The 16,352-nt window shown below is 36.8% G+C and overlaps 2 protein-coding genes and 2 long non-coding RNA genes across 4 annotated transcripts; 1 reads left to right on the plus strand and 3 right to left on the minus strand.

The window, feature by feature from the left end:
• Nucleotides 1-2,702: 2,702 nt before the first annotated feature.
• Nucleotides 2,703-4,082, minus strand: LOC108213725 (uncharacterized). The gene is made up of 3 exons (XR_010290583.1): nucleotides 3,945-4,082; nucleotides 3,241-3,699; nucleotides 2,703-2,883 (listed from the first exon to the last, which is right to left on the minus strand). It is a non-coding gene; the product is annotated as an uncharacterized LOC108213725 (long non-coding RNA).
• A 977-nt stretch (nucleotides 4,083-5,059) lies between these two features.
• Nucleotides 5,060-5,927, minus strand: LOC135151465 (uncharacterized). The gene is made up of 3 exons (XR_010290199.1): nucleotides 5,848-5,927; nucleotides 5,689-5,763; nucleotides 5,060-5,517 (listed from the first exon to the last, which is right to left on the minus strand). It is a non-coding gene; the product is annotated as an uncharacterized LOC135151465 (long non-coding RNA).
• Nucleotides 5,928-7,459: 1,532 nt separating this feature from the next.
• LOC108211582 (18.2 kDa class I heat shock protein) lies at nucleotides 7,460-8,338 on the plus strand. Its single transcript, XM_017383219.2, has one exon. It carries the CDS (start codon nucleotides 7,684-7,686, stop codon nucleotides 8,170-8,172), a length of 489 nt encoding a protein of 162 aa, XP_017238708.1. The 5' UTR covers nucleotides 7,460-7,683; the 3' UTR covers nucleotides 8,173-8,338.
• A 708-nt stretch (nucleotides 8,339-9,046) lies between these two features.
• LOC108211539 (uncharacterized) lies at nucleotides 9,047-11,388 on the minus strand. The gene is made up of 3 exons (XM_017383169.2): nucleotides 10,989-11,388; nucleotides 10,505-10,858; nucleotides 9,047-9,899 (listed from the first exon to the last, which is right to left on the minus strand). The coding sequence occupies exons 1-3, from the start codon at nucleotides 11,271-11,273 to the stop codon at nucleotides 9,288-9,290; spliced, it is 1,251 nt and encodes a 416-aa protein (XP_017238658.1). The 5' UTR covers nucleotides 11,274-11,388; the 3' UTR covers nucleotides 9,047-9,287.
• Nucleotides 11,389-16,352: the final 4,964 nt, after the last annotated feature.

The following is a 16,352-nucleotide window of genomic DNA, read 5'->3' on the forward strand; positions in this document are numbered from 1 at the left end:
GATGGTATTTTTATAATTTAATTGCTTGTATGTTTTAAAATAATAATTTTGTCAGATTTTAGGCAATATAGTATTTTTACAAATAAATATTCAAAGGTTAGTATATTTGTCAAACTTCCTTTAAATTTTGATGATCGCAAATTTGAGTGTTTGCTCAGGTTTTAAAATTTAGACTTAATAACTTATAATCGTGTCAAACATGAGTTGAAACAGAAAACTAATTTATTACTTATGAGAAGTATAATGATTTTGTCTTATTTAAATTATTGTTATTTGAATATAAAACTTTGTACACGTTAATAATTGATCGTGTTATAATTTTTGACTTATTTATTATCCAGAAATAAATCTTATGGTATGAATTCATCAGAAACACTAAATATGAATTGCAAGCAACTACAAAATTACATTTAGTTGCATAATAAGTTGCAAGCGGCTGCAAATGACGAAAATGAGTGCCTCTGCGGACCGGTATTGGTATCACAAAAGCAATTACAAAATCAACTAAAACAATTAAGAAATCAACTAAAATCAAACCAACTTATTTCTATATATGGCTTTCGTATGATTATTATACAAGTGATAAAGATATAAATCCTATATGTTTACAACTATTGTGTGTGTATATGTTATACTATTATTATTAATTATGATTCATTGTTGGAGGGGTGTTGAGGGTGACAGGTTTGTGATGGCGCGACTGGTGTTTATGGCGGCATTAGAATTGTCGGAGTTGGGCTGAATTCGGCGGACTGTGGCGGTGTTGTTCGAGGTGAGGATGAGAGATAAAGAGGTAGAGCATGAGGGGGTTGGCCGGATGGCTCGGAGGGGGAGGATCGGTGGTGGCGCAATGAGACAATCCGGGTTCGTTCTTTCCGACAACGTGTTACAGCAGCGGCGATGTCACATGTGAACAGAGGAGAAAGAGAGATGGAGAGAAGGGGAGAAAATAGGAGAGGTCGGAGTGAAGATGAAAGAGTGTGGATAATGGGAAAGATAAGTAATAAAATAATGAAAAGGTGAAGGTAGTATTTTGATAATTTATGATACTATATTTGAAAGTTTGTGGAGAAAGTAGTATATTTGTAAATAAGATCTGAAAAGTAGTATTCTTGGTAAATTCTCTTTTTTAAATTATAATTATTTTTGACATCTAATAAAGATAATATGAAAATGTTACGTGTAACGTTATCTTGTAAGTCGTTATCTTGTAAGTCTAGTAGTGATAATTGTTTCAATAGTTGTTTAACAAACTAATATAGAAATTTAATGGAGCTTTCATTTCATTTTTTATTTTCTTTTTTTTTCAATTATAATTTATTTCGGAATTAAAGGTGAAAGTACTATATAAACAACTTTTGAAAATTAAAAACAAATTTAAATTATATAAACTAAAAAAATATTTTACAATAATTTATAAGTCAAGTTATAAAAAAATTATAACATTTTTTAATTATAAATTATATTAATTAAATAAAAATTAACATCATTCTTTTTCTCTTAACTAGGGAATTATGCCCGCGCTTCGCGTGCGGAGACCCTGAAAAATAACATAAATTTGATTACTATTAGAAAAAGAAGTATATCAGAATAATTCGGAAATAAAAAGAGAAGAATATATTAGCTTCATTGTTCTCATATTTTTCAAAGGATCATAATGCAATAAAATGTATGAAAATGAAAATAAAATAATAAAAAAAGATCTTCGAAAAAGTAAAGTAATAATTACTCTCTCTGTCCCTTTTTAGTTGTCACATTTTTATTTTTATTGGTCAAATTGACTAATTTTTTACCAAAGATTATAAACCACTCTTTTACCATTTTAAAAAACTAAAAATTAAATCTTAAAATAGATCAAAAATTATTTCCGATGATTTTTTTTTATTTCTTCACTTGGTAAAATAATAATAAATGTCAGTCAAATTTTGGTCAATTTAACTGGCACAAACTGAAAAGTGACAACTAAAAAGGGACGGAGAGAATATTGTTAAGTTTTGGTCATTAACATAAGTATTGATTTTCATATTATTCCTACTTTTAGTTGAAAAAAGTTGTCATAAATTTTCGAATAATAAGATAAAATTATTTATAAATAAGGGTGATATTTATTAGTATTATGGAAAATGCTAGTTGCCCTAAAATATTGTCTCAAATGAGGTGTCAAAATCTGATTGTTAATATTTACTCCAATAATACCGAGACTTCTTGTATATACATCAATCACCTCATCAGAATTTTCCACTTGAATGCCACATATTGTTTGATAAAAAAATTTGAGATACATAGCATTATTTTATTTGATCGAATATTTTTCAATAAAAAATGTCCACTCCCGTGGACCTTTAGAAAATAAGACAAACAGAGTAAGTTTATGGGTCAATATTAAGCACTCACAAAATTTTATAACTGTTGCTTAAAATAACGTTTGTACACCTGGTAAATTGACATATGATAAGATTGGTATTTGTCTAGATGTAATCTTTTTTCAATTTTTTATTCATTTCATTTGATATTTTCTATCAAAAAGATCGTGTCCCAGAGAAATTCTGCAAACCAAAAAACTTGCAGAAACTTGCAGAGTGCAATAAGCTGATAAACATGAGTTGCAAGTCTCTGTGCCTTCTCAACCCATATAAGTAGTGAATATAGAAATACATAAAGGCTGATGTAGAGCTTAATTTTGTACAATGTGATGCAGTATTTGATTCAAAACAATTCATAACAACTGTCCACTGAAAAGAGTTCGTTCCCATTACCGTTTCTTATTTCCAGCAACCATCAGTCCGCCCCCAAAAAAGTGTCAAATGTCTGGCTGCAAAAATTGTGGCTTCACTATGTAAGTTCTGCTAATTAAATCCTGTAAAATGAGGTTCACGCTGCAATCTGAACAAAATCTACATCATTAGTTAAAATCTTTTCACTCAAGGTGAACTTATGATAACACAAAAATTGACCACAAAAAAATGTTGTTCCTCAGAAAGTAGTGATCATATTAAACTTAGCATGGACTTTTTATACAAATAAAGGCAACCGGATATATAAAGTAGATGGATATAATACATGTTGAAGGCTCATAGATTCCTAACACTATCATTAGCGAAGCTGTATAGTTTAGCATGTTAGGTAAATAATTATTTCAGGTATACATATTTCAAAACATATATTTAAATATAAAGTTATCAAGAACCAAATCAAAGCATATATCCTCTTATTATACATGTTGAAGTTATTTAGACTTACCCGACAGATAGACGCTTCTTAGGATCGCCAGTGGAATATCCTTTGAAATAAAAATAACGACTAAAAATATAAACAACACCAAGAACTGAGGAGATGTCAGGGTGCTTAATAACTCCCAACGTCATGAATGTCAAGAACAAAGGCATCCACTCCAGGGAGTTCTGGTGACCTCTCTGCACCATTTAACACAGTCAATGACCCGATGAGAAACTTTGAAAGTTTAGAACATTCATTTTGAGAACAATACAATATATACTTTGCAAACATAAAAATGTTGACCAGGATCAAGCCTGAACTTACAGTGTTGCAAGGATCGAGCCTGAACCAATGTCTAGATAAGAGACTGAGTACACATATACTTCCATGAGATAGAAACTCCAGCATAACAACCTTGTTAATTCTCGTTGCTAAATCATACAGATTTATAGAATCAAGCTCCAAATCTGCCAAGCACATGAGCTGGAATACAAATTTCAATCATGAGAGCACAGATGCATGAGTCATATGTACGGTAAATTATAAAATCTATAAATATTTATTTATAGTCATGTATACCAGTGCTGCTTTTCTATTAATAAATTTCTTTTAACAAAAATATACACTTGTAATTGCAAGTCAATGTTTATAATCTTTGGATAAAACTCGACTCGGTAATAGAAAATATCTTCTGAGAATAAATAATGTTAATACAATGAGATATCAACCTGATATCCATATATGTCAGCAGCACCAACACTGGCACCCTCTTGGAGCAAGATCTCTGCAACCTGAACAGCTCCCCGCACCGCACTCCAGTGTAATGTTGTTTGTCCAGTATGATCTGCAGCATTCACATCTACCCCATGCTGCCAGAAGAAATTAATGATAGCAAAACGTTCAAGTACAATAGTATACAAAATTAGAACAATTTCAATCCAATCCCGTGTACCAGATTAATAAACCATGTTATCTTTTAAGTTACATATATCAGAAGTTGAAAATTTTACAACTACAATACTAAAAAAAAAGAAGAATAAACCACAAATAAATGAGGGTATCATTATGATTACTTGTGTGGAAAATGGTTATAGCTCGGTTTGTAATTGAAAGGTGCCCTGTATCAAACAGAATATTCCTAAACTTCAAAATTTATTAATAATTCTGAGAATCCATCCTAAAATCCTAAACAAACTAATTTCTTATCATAACAAAAAATGAATAGCTACTAAGGATATTCACTTTATCGTGTCTGCAGGAAAGGTGCTCCCACAACACCATTGATCATTATTGCTATAACCGAGCTAGTTGCAGAGGTTCTGGAGAAGAATAATCTACCAACTCTAATTTTTACAGTTTTTTTGCGGTGGTGTTGAGATTGGTCAAGCTATATCAAAAGACACACGCATACCTCTGGTTTCATTCGATAATTATGATTATCACTCAAAAACTACTCAAAAGGTGACTTCAATACACTCTCACATGTAGTCCTTAATAAACCAAAAGATCATTGTATTCCATACCGCTATTTATTGAAGCTTGTGACCGGGCATCCTGCGGTTGTTGATCAGTTTTTTGTCTTTGAATTCTCTCTGCCCTATTGCTAAAAAACTGATGTAGAGCTGTACCAGGAGCTTTAGGTAAGTGATCTGATAGTGAAAAAATAACACAGAAGATAAATGATGTAGGTTTAGCCAATTAGAAACCACATTAGATTGACATGATAGTCCAACATCGTTTACAGGCCACAGAAAACTTTTAAATGGTAAGAAAAGGAGATGTTGCATAGTTAGATATTTTTCGGAAAACCATGTAGAACTAACCCGACTCACTTGAACCCGGGTTATCATCCATCCTAGAACCTGCATATCAACTTACATATTTAAAATCATAGAAAATCTTAAAGAAACGCTCAAAATAAGGCTTAAAATGATTGCAGACTTATCACTTCAAGTTGCAGCACAGGAATGCCGTCAGCCTCTTCCTTCCATGGTTTAAGTGGTAAAGGTGCCTTGTATCTTAATGCAGCTCAACGGAGTTACAAATGCAAAAAATAAGGTTCAACAGCTTAGAATGTTAAACATAGGCTCAATTGAGAGCTTAAAACAGGAAAACAACATCTTCGCACAGCAAAAAAACACAAAAATAGCATATCACGTCTCAGGTACTACAAATGACAAAAAAAATCTTCCATCATAAAACAAAGATTGACAATTTACCGATGTCTGATAAAATTGAATGCCATTAACCTGAGACCGTAATTTGTTTGATTTATGACTTGATTATCTCCAGGGAGATTCGCTGAAAAATTAAACCATACACTTCAGTTTATGATGAATAAGAGAGTTCGTGTGTCTACCATGATACCAAATATAAAAAATGCGTAATCATGAGCCGAGAGAGCATCTTCACTGCGTATGAGATGCAAATCAAACACGACGAAGAATGAACATACAGTATAAAGATTCTCACCTGCCGGGTTCCTAATTGCTTGGGGCTGAGATATGTAACCATGGTTATCTCGATTAATATGTCCATTCAGAGCAGCTGCAAAAAAAAACTGTTGATGTCACTATGTTAGACTAAACATTGACATATTAGTGAACCATCAAAACCCTTGATATCGAGAACCTTTGTTCTGCATGTTCTAAGCCCTCTGCTGCAAAAAGGCATCGAGAGCATTGCGGAGGACACGACGTTTTGTACCTGACAAAACGAAACGGAGGAAAATATGAAAAACTTTCATTCAATATATAAGAACAGCACTCAACTGATTACGTTATCTAACCTCATTGCGTATTAATCTCCATGGTTTCTGATACTCATTTTCGGTCTGCGGACAAAGTTTTCGAAGACACTGTCACAATAAATAAACACCACCATTATAAATCTGTTACGTTACATAAAACATGGCATATATATCTTTATGAAGGAGTGTAATAAGTTTGGAATAGCAGCAATACATGCCTTGTGCCAAATTGTGTTCATGTTTTCGACGGGGGCTGTCACCCATTGTCATGCTATATAAGTGAAATCCTCTAGAATTCAAGCTGAATACTTTAATTGTGAGCATTGGAATGAATCTATCATGTGAAGAAACCTGTGAAGAACAATCTATCATGAATAACCATTAGCCAGAGGAAAAGCATTGTGGCATAAAAGCATTCTGTTAAAACATTGTGATATTGTATTATGTAAACAGAAAATGAAAGTCGCAAAATAAAAACTTTTGTGAGAATACTACTCTATGTGTATGCAAACATTGTGATTTTTTTGTATTATGCCCATCACTCCTGCAATCATCAACACTAAGTGACTAAGGGGGTTGCTGCAGGTGTATGCAGGCTTTGTTTTGACGCGATGATAATTAGAAAAACATTTTCAAGACATCAAACTAACTAATCCAATTAGATATTAAGACTATACACAACACACACAAAGCTATCATCAAAATTGAAAAGTTCCGAAACGAAAAGCAAAGGGGAAAAAAAATTACCTGAAACCCGCACATGTGGTAATCATGACTAAACAAAGCCTTAAACCTATCAGGCTGAATCCGACAAAACCACCAAGCTATGAAAGACCCCAATCATGACCCACTGAAAACAGCTTGCCAATCTTTAAATGATCCAACAGAGCGACCAAATCACCGACTACGTGATGCAGTGTGTAGCTGGAGGGCGAAGGCGGCGCGTAAGGAAAAGGTATGAGAATGGCGAGGATGATCGGAGGAGGAGGATGGCCAGAAATTAAAGCATTGAGGTGTTATGATTTCGAAATTTGAAAGACATAGCGACTAACCATATTTACAGCACTGCAGGAGAATAATCAAATGATCGGATTTTGCACTGATTGCGCATGAGGAAGGCAACTCCGGAGTATCTGTCATAAATGCTAAGGTCCCATATGAGCTATCAAATCCGGTTATGTTAATGTAAACGGGTCATGCCCGTGAGCTGATTAACACTGAAAACGGGTAAAATATGGGTAACTCGTGGGTAAAGAGCTAAATGGGCATTGCGCTCATTAAGAAGATATAGATTTATCTTTCTAAATTTCATTCCATTTATGCCATAAAATCTCTCTCATCAACCGTATAGTCATGAAAAATAATAAAATGACACAATCATCAAACTAATTTTACGAGCCTAAAGGACTTGAAAAAACGAATGTCTTTTTCAATTGCACTGAAAAATTGAAGTTAAATCGTGCCAAATATAATGGTGGTCACCCGAAGAATTAGATAGGCTTGTGTACAGATAAAATATCCACCAGAGAGTACGGAGAAACCCAGAACATTCCAGAATCGTGAAGATCCTTCTCGCAACGTCCACTCCCCACACTCCCCTGTACTATAAATATCATCCTCCCCCCTCTTCTCCTCACCAGAAAAATTATCATCAGCAAATTCACATACACACACAACAAATCAATTCGTCTTTTGATCTATTTGATAAAGCAGCGAAAATGTCGATGATTCCAAGCTTGTTCGGGCGCAGATCATCCAACGCATTCGACCCATTCTCTCTGGACGGGTGGGATCAATTGCAGGGCTTTCCCTTCAACAACTACTCCAGCTTCGGGCCGCTCTCTGATCAGTTTCGTTCAAGGGAGGCTTCTTTCGCCAACGCAACCATTGACTGGAAGGAGACTCCCGAGGCTCACGTGTTCAAAGCTGATGTGCCTGGCCTTAAGAAGGAAGAGGTCAAGGTGGAAGTGGAAGATGATCGTGTCCTGCAGATCAGCGGAGAGAGGACTCGTGAGCAGGAGGACAAGAGCGACACTTGGCACCGTGTGGAGAGGAGCAGTGGCAAGTTTCTGAGGAGGTTCAGGCTTCCGGAGAATGCAAAGGTGGATCAGGTCAAGGCTGGGATGGAGAATGGGGTTTTGACTGTGACTGTGCCAAAGGAGGTTGTTAAGAAGCCTGATGTCAAGTCCATCCAGATTTCTGGTTAATTTTGTTCCAAAATGTCTGAAAATTAGAGAGTCTGTGTTTTGTTATCAGTTATCACTTTCCTTTGTAGTGGTCTTGAGTGTTGAGTCTTGATTGTGCAGAAATGTTGCTATGGTGAATAAAATGTACTAGTATTATGAATCAATTGAAGATTAAGGCTTCTTAAAATCATTTGTTTCTGATGAATGTTAAACTAATCACAACTATCTGTTAATTCCACCTATAGCTAACAGAATTGTTGTTTTTGTGATATCATCGACAATTGTGTTTATAACTGAAGCTGCCTACGATCACCCTAAAATTTTGTTTCTTATATGAATTTTCTTAATCAACTCCTGAAAATTCTGCTTATTTAGAGATGTAAACTAAAGACTCCATTTGTCCCAAATCAGTAGTTAGACTAAAAAGTTGGAGTGACTACTCATTTGGGACGGAGGACTATCATCTTTGAAATCACAATAGAAAAAGTTTAGAGTCGATTGTGGATCTGCTTGAGTCTTGAAAGAATAGTTAAAATATCCATTGCAATAGAACTTGTGATCAGGCGAATCTGTCTTGAGGATTAGGCTTTTGTGAAGTTCTATTGTCCTGCGTTTAGTTTCTTAAATCGTTCAATGCAAGCAAAATTAAATTGTACTCCTATATTCGAACTTCTTGTTTAGATGTGCCACTAAATTGGGGTTGTAACAGTTAATTTGGAATGATCAGTCTGATTGTATACGTTTCTCACACTCTGTATAGGTTTCTGGGGGGAAATCTGACATTTTTTCCACCATGAAGTCTATACCTAACAAGCTTACGCATTGTTGAATTTTCGGAGAAGGGATCGAATTTACAGGCAATCATAGTTCATAGTTATCAAAAAGATGAATCTGATTTGCTTTGTGACAGACCAAGTACCGATTCTCATATCATACTGGACTTATGGTACACAGATTTGGCGTGCAAATACACTGCTCATCGCTAAACAAATGAAACAATACATATTTGGAGTGCATAATCACTTCCCTTATCTACTAATTACACATATTTTTGTCGTACCCTTCACTGCTACATATATATTTACAAACTCAAAATTAAGATTTATTTTACAAATCTTCGTCTTCTTTCGCGCCTCCTAGTTATTGCATTCAACTTCTACATCAACCGCCATAACCTTTGCGAAACCAAATTTTGTTGAATCTGATCTGACTTTGAATTGCGGCAATGTTGTAGCAACAACACCGTATGATCCGTCATCTTCCTTTTTTAAGTCGCCTGGAGGCAAGAAACAATCCATCGACAGTCCCTTGATGTTAAAATCAACTTCTTCAATAGTCCACACCTCTTCCATCCTCGTCTTCGAATGACTGACTTCAGAGTTTTCACCGAACCTGAATAACGATACGGATGTCTTGCCTGCATGTGCAATATTAACACCATCAATCGTCCTATAATCTTGGATCAATGACTCCATCGTTGTCTCCCAAAGAACACTGTCTTCATCAGGGATTTTGGACTTGATTCGGAGGAGATGAGAGTCCTCTAGTTTCACAAGGAGCCCTGTTTTCTGGCTAAAATATCCCCAGATTGTGTGCTGGATGATATCTACACTGCCACTGCTTCTTTCCCTCAGAGCTGACTTGTTTGCTTGCAGCTTCAGCACAAAGCAGTCTTCATTGTTCACCGTCTTCTCGCCAACACATATCGAATTAGAGAATAAATTTGCCGTATTCTTTGGATCAAGACCCTGTAAATCAGAATCATATGATAATCAGCGCTAGTTCCATGTTGTAAATAGGCTGTAATTATAACAGATTGTCACTGATTTCAACTTAGCTAGTGTCACACCTGGAACCTGTTTGGATGACTTTAAAATTGTGATTTATGACTTAACGTGACCATTTCAGGTAGACTTTTAGTAACAAGAACAAAATTTCAAATTCAGACCAACAAACATGTAGACTTTTTAAGTAGTCTATTAAGATTAATTAGAAAGATGAAAATGCTTAAAAGCAAAGTAGATAAATAGCTGGATTGGTGGCTTGATGGTGAGTCAGGTCCTACACAAAATGACTTGCAAAGGAACTGAAAGAATCTGTGAGTTGTAACTAACTTAAATATTCAAAGGACGCGCTATCTCTTTTCTTAAAGTCTAAAAGATCCTCAAAAACTATTTGGTGCATCTGCTTTAACAAACTTTCCAAGGTAGGTTCAATAAAGTAAACCGAAACCCCTGTCCCACAATTATTTCACAGGGTGAATCTAGTAAAAGAGCTGATCACTTAACATGATATCTAATTTTGAATTTGAACGTTTTCAGAACTTCAAACGTGAAAATAAATTTTTTAGTACCTGCAGAGAACGACGGAGAGGTCGAGGGGGGCCTCGAGAGGCGTGGGAGCTGTGCCACGGTGTCTGCCTCCAGGCCACCTTCCCATCACTACCAGCACTGATCTTGTAGCCGGACACCAGCAACTCCAAGCACCAAAGATCAGGCCTTTTCTGCCACAACACGAATCCTCCCATTTCTCCACCTCCGTTTTTAATACTCCTACTCTTCATAATTTTACCATCTCCACTAATAAACTCTGATGTTGCCATCTTCACCTTCCCCATCGCGTACATGCTATCAATTCGATTCAATGCGTTTTCGCCTCCACAGGCTGCTATATACTGCTGCACTATGTATTTCGCCATCGCACCTTCCTGCATTAATACATAATTCATCCCATTACAAAATGCACTTTCCAAATTTTTGACCCGGAATTATAAAAAATGTGCACAATATAATTTAAATGTCGTTAGCATATAATGATCCTCGTAAAAAATGTCTTACAATAGGATGGTCTTTGATGTTCCTGCTCATAGAGTGATTCGAATGGACCGGAAGAGGGATCAAAGGAGCTCCGACGACACTGAGCAGAAGCTGGATGTCAGAAATGTTGCGACATCCAAAAGGACTCGACGGGGGAGATTTCTCGCCGTTTTGCTTGATCCACGACTTCATGTTTTTCCATGACACATTTTTGTTACTAGAGTCGAAAGTCTCTTCAGGGATAGGCACTTCAAGAACCGTTTCGAGACCTTCATATCCATCTAAATTCGGGCACAATGTCCTCATTCGAATCAAGATTAATAGATAATATTGAGATAGAAAGAGAGAAGAGAGAAGAGAGAAAAGATGAGAGAAATTATGAGTTGAGACTCAAGGAAAGGAGAATATATTGTGAAAGAGTTGAGAGTGGCTTGGATTAAAAGTGAGCTATTTTACATGAAGAGATTGACCTACCGACCGAGGGCCGTTCTATAACGTGCAACTTTTTGTTTATGTCGTGACTGCACGCATCTTGTATATCTATGTTGCGACTTCAATATTTAGGCAACTTTTGTTTGTTGTGTTGATTTTTAATTTATTATCGAGAGTAATGATTTGAGGAATCTAATTTATATGTGATGGGTTCGTAATAAAAATATTCTAACATGGGGAAATCTAGAACGGCCCCATGCATGCCATGAGATTATTTCCTTGATATGCAACTATACCTTGAATGTTATCTCATGATCACACGTGCTGGGCACAAAGGTAGACCCGGATAGGTTTATCACTTTAGAACACAATTTTGATGGTAATATCTGAAGATATCATTTTGACATATAATTTTAAATACTTAGAGCATTTTTAATGGATATTATAATATTATGTAATGTTTTCCGGATCCAATTTAGCCGATCATTGTAATCAATCTCGTTGGAGATTCTTTTAGATATTGAACTCGTAAATTTAAGATGAGAGAAAAAACAAGGTATCCCGAAAAATGTTTTCAATTTTTTCTCCAAATTTAGTTGATAATATATAATTGATCCTGCCCATACTAATAATAATATGATCTCATGTATGCACATAAATCATCTAATAATATTATTGTTTGTCTCATTTGCGGAAAAAAAATTGGAAACAGAATTTGGATACGTAACCGTACTTTAACACACATGTAGTCGCAACAAGAAATGAGGGCGAAAGGGAAATTATAATTGAATTATATTAGAGATCAACCTAGAATCGGTTTTTTTTAATTAAATAAAAGTGAAAATGAGAAAGGACGTGGGCAACCCAGTAGAGATGCATGCATATCGGATGAATGTCCCCAGATAGTTCTAATGAACAACACTTTGCTGGTTTTGATAGTAGTGTAAAAAACACACACCTAAATTCTAGACTTTATTATATTGCCAGTAATTCTCGCCGGAGCAGCCGACCGACATCACATTTATTATTAGTTTGATTAAAATATAAGGTACTCATAGTTATAACTAATTAAAGACACTCAATCTCTTCAGTTTTTGTTCGCTTATAGGCGTCTGAGGTGGATATATGGCTCATCCCTTATATTCTAATCAACCTGTTTTAAACTATGACTAAGAAATTAGATTTGGAGGTTCACAATATTTTACGTAGATTAGTAGAGACGAAATGTGTGCTTAAAAAAGTCTACAATCATGCCCTGCACGTTCTGTGAAATTCAATACATATCTTTTTAATTTGTCACGATATGTAAATACATAAATACAACATATACATATACGCATACACAGATTTGAGATTCTTGATGCCGATTTGTTGTGGTACCTAGTATTTTTAATGTTGTCCGAAGCAACGACATGTACGCATCGGATTCTGGTATGTGTTATCAGTCTATGACAAGAACTATTTCGTAACTTGAGTTAACGTACCAAAATTTACTAGTGAAGATGAACACGTCCGAATACATAGAGCATGCATGCATATGTAGTTCCTTATCTGTACCGCATTATACATTATCGATTCTATTTATGTGTGGTCTACTAGTACAAAGGGAAAAGAAAGAGTGAATGTCTCGCTGGAGCAAAGGGGATGATTTCGTGACTTGATTCAGAAGCTGATAAACATGCAAACTTAAGCATATCTTTCCATCAAAAGGTGAATTTTAGTCCTCTCCATGAATGAGTTGGAGAAAATTCTTCAATTAATTTATAACGGAACCGTTTAACTTAATTTTAAAAAAATATTTATTATTTATAGATGAGAAGTTATTTATGAGCATAAAATAGTTCTTAATTTTCGTGTTTAGATATTTTTTTTAGTATTTATAATTCTAGTGACGATGGAAGGTCTTATAGAAGAATAACTCTGCACTAAGGTGATAAAAAATTTAATTCAATCGGAATTCGAGTAAACACCGTAAAAATCACGGTTTGAGGAAAAAAATTAAATAATCTTTGTTTTGATCTCCGGGAGTATTCTGCCACAGCACGCAGGCTGTCAACCCAGCGCAGATCACGGCATGTTGAGAGCACAATCAAGCGGCCCCACCAACACATCTGATGCTCTCTCTCAAAATCAATGCATACAAACCCCCCATAATTATCCACACAATTCCGACACTGGGTACAGCTTATAATGCACATACGACACTCACCTGATCCCTGTCTTTTTGCATCTCAACAAATTATCCACATGTACATACTTTTTCTATTCAACGCACAATCAAATGAGTTAAGACACCCCAACGTGGGACTGATCACTTTTTATTAGCCTCTCATGATTTAGCTTAAATCTTAATCTTCTGTCAAATCTGCTTTTTTCTTATTAACTATCTCTTCCAGTCGTGTGAATTTTATCTTCTTCTGCTCCGCCATCTGTTAGCATCTTATTGTTGAAAGCTTATTCTAGGACATATGTTAGGTTGGTTTTTATGTGTCTTTAACATCCGATTGTACAGCTGCAATCTCTCTTTTTTAGTGATTTATGGTTTAGTTCTTTGGAGTGTGTTAACCAGAGGGAATGTGTTAGGAAATTGGGAGAGGAGTCCAAAACATTTGGTAGATTTATCACGGAATGTGATAGGGTATAACCCGGATTGGCTTAATCTGGACCCTGGATTGGCTTAATCCGGACCCGAACACGATATGACCCGGAGATGATCCCGGACCCAGGAGACGATCCCGGACCCAGGAGATGGTCCCGGACCCAAACACAACCTATCCACTCTTCTCCCGGACCGGGACACAAGAGTCCAAGCCGACACCTGAACAAGCCACATTCTAACATGAAAAGGATTGGCTTAACCCGGACTCTGGATTGGCTTAATCCGGACCCGAGCACGATATGACCCGGATATGGTCCCGGACCCAGGAGATGATCTCAGAACCAGGAGACGATCCCGGACCTTGGAGATGATCTCGGACCCCGGAGATGATCCCGGACCCAGACGCAACCTATCCATCCTTCCCCCGGACCGGGACACAAGAGTCCAAACCGACACCTGAACAAGTTGCAGTCTGACATGACAAGGACAATACCCAATGCCAGCTACTGACACTATGAAGACAAACCTCATAACACTCCAAAATACTATTCCTTAGCTGACGCCTGGACAGGTGTTAAGCATCCAAGCCCTACAGATGGACAGCAGGATCCAAGGTACACATCCTTAAACCCTAATCCTTGGCCTATAAATAGACCAAGGATGAGAGGCTTAAGGATCTTCTTCTCCACACTCTCATATTTCTCACACACTCTAAGCCACCATACACAGCAGCCATACACCTTCACCCACCACACATAGATAGCTCATTTCCCGTCTATCTATTTTCCGACGCCTGTACTCATTCTCACGCCGGAGGCGCCGCGGGGCTCAAACCCCCCTCCGGTGTTGTTTTGCAGACACCCGTCCAGCAGCTACACCGCAAGACACCAGTACACAGCGGAGGAAGCACCAAAACGGGATTTGACGTTATCATTTGGCGCTAGAAGGAGGGGGAGGTTGTATTCTCCGTCCTGTGGTCACGGTGCCACTGGACTCATCTTCATCAGCAAACTCCCGAAAAGGGAGTCCCGATTCAACCCTGTAAGCTTCAAAATGCACTCAAATCTCTCAAAACCCTCTCAGCCATGATTCTCTTTGTTGTGTGCATGTTAGCAAACCCTGTCTAGAAGCACCCTAACTTTGTCTGTAGTACATCAAGACACCTTGTCCTGTAGTCCCTTACACCTTTGTCATTTAACTATTTCTAGCATTTCTTGAAGTAGTAAGTTGACTATCTGCCTACACTATTTCTATCATTCCACTATTGTCTATAATGCACACATACACTTTCACCAAAAAGCAAGCATACTCCCTGGGTAGTTCTTGTTTAAATCATTCACTATAATCATGACAAGAGGTGGAAAAACCCAAACCCAATCAACCCGATCCTAGCAGTTCAACCCGGTGGACCAGGACAATCCACATCAGGATCTCATCTCTAAACCACTCTTGACCGGGATCAATCCAGAAGAGACCCGGATCAACCTAGACGATGCCCGAGTCACAATTGAAATGAACCAGTTAAGTGCATCGATGTCCCGATGACCGCAGACCATGTTACATATCTAACCAACATAGAGTTGGCCGAAGCAATCCGGTTATACCAGGAACAACGAGCCGAGAACCTCAAAGGACCCGGGTTGATTGCTGATTTTGAAGACTTTGAAAATTCCCGCCAATCCCGGGGTTCCGTTTTTGACCGGATTGGTGACAAAGTAAGGAAAAAGAAGTAGAGAAAAAGTGATGCCACAAGGCGAAAGATCCTGGCCAAAAAAAAAAAGAAGAAAAAACAGAACACATCCGGAGGGAAGAAGGAGAAAAGCTAGAGCAGAAAATTCAAAGAAGGATCCAGCTAGAAGAATAAAGGCTTATGAGCAAGTCCCGCTTCAATCATGATCTATCTCTTACTTGGAAAAATTATTTTCCAAGGCAAACAAACAAAAAGCTACCCCGGTCCAGTTATGACATATCTCTTACTTGGAAAAATTATTTTCCAAAGCAAACAAACAAAAAGCTACCCGGGTTCAATCACGATCTATCTCTTACTTGGAAAAATTTTCTAAGGCAAAAAGCAAAAGCTACCCCGGTTCAATTTTGAGAACCCGAGTACCCCGGTTCAATCGTGAGCTATCTTACTTGGAAAAATTTTTCTAAGACAAACAAACAAAAAGCTACCCGGGTTCAATCATGAGCTATCTTACTTGGAAAAATTTTTTCCAAGGCAAACAAACAAAAAGCTACCCGGGTTCAATCATGATCTATCTCTTACTTGGAAAAATTATTTTCCAAGGCAAACAAACAAAAAGCTACCCGGGTTCAATCATGATCTATCTCTTACTTGGAAAAATTATTTT

This window comes from Daucus carota, chromosome 3 (assembly GCF_001625215.2).
Source record: "Daucus carota subsp. sativus chromosome 3, DH1 v3.0, whole genome shotgun sequence".
Classification (NCBI taxonomy): Eukaryota; Viridiplantae; Streptophyta; class Magnoliopsida; order Apiales; family Apiaceae; genus Daucus; species Daucus carota.

Bases quoted from the DNA above. Each gene is read 5' to 3' on its own strand.
- LOC108211582 (XM_017383219.2), top strand. From the start codon at position 7,684: ATGTCGATGATTCCAAGCTTGTTCGGGCGCAGATCATCCAACGCATTC.
- LOC108211539 (XM_017383169.2), bottom strand. From the start codon at position 11,273: ATGAGGACATTGTGCCCGAATTTAGATGGATATGAAGGTCTCGAAACG. The intron at 10,859-10,988 runs GTAAGACATTTT...GTATTAATGCAG, and splicing joins ACATCAAAGACCATCCTATT to GAAGGTGCGATGGCGAAATA. The intron at 9,900-10,504 runs GTACTAAAAAAT...TCTGATTTACAG, and splicing joins CTCTCCGTCGTTCTCTGCAG to GGTCTTGATCCAAAGAATAC.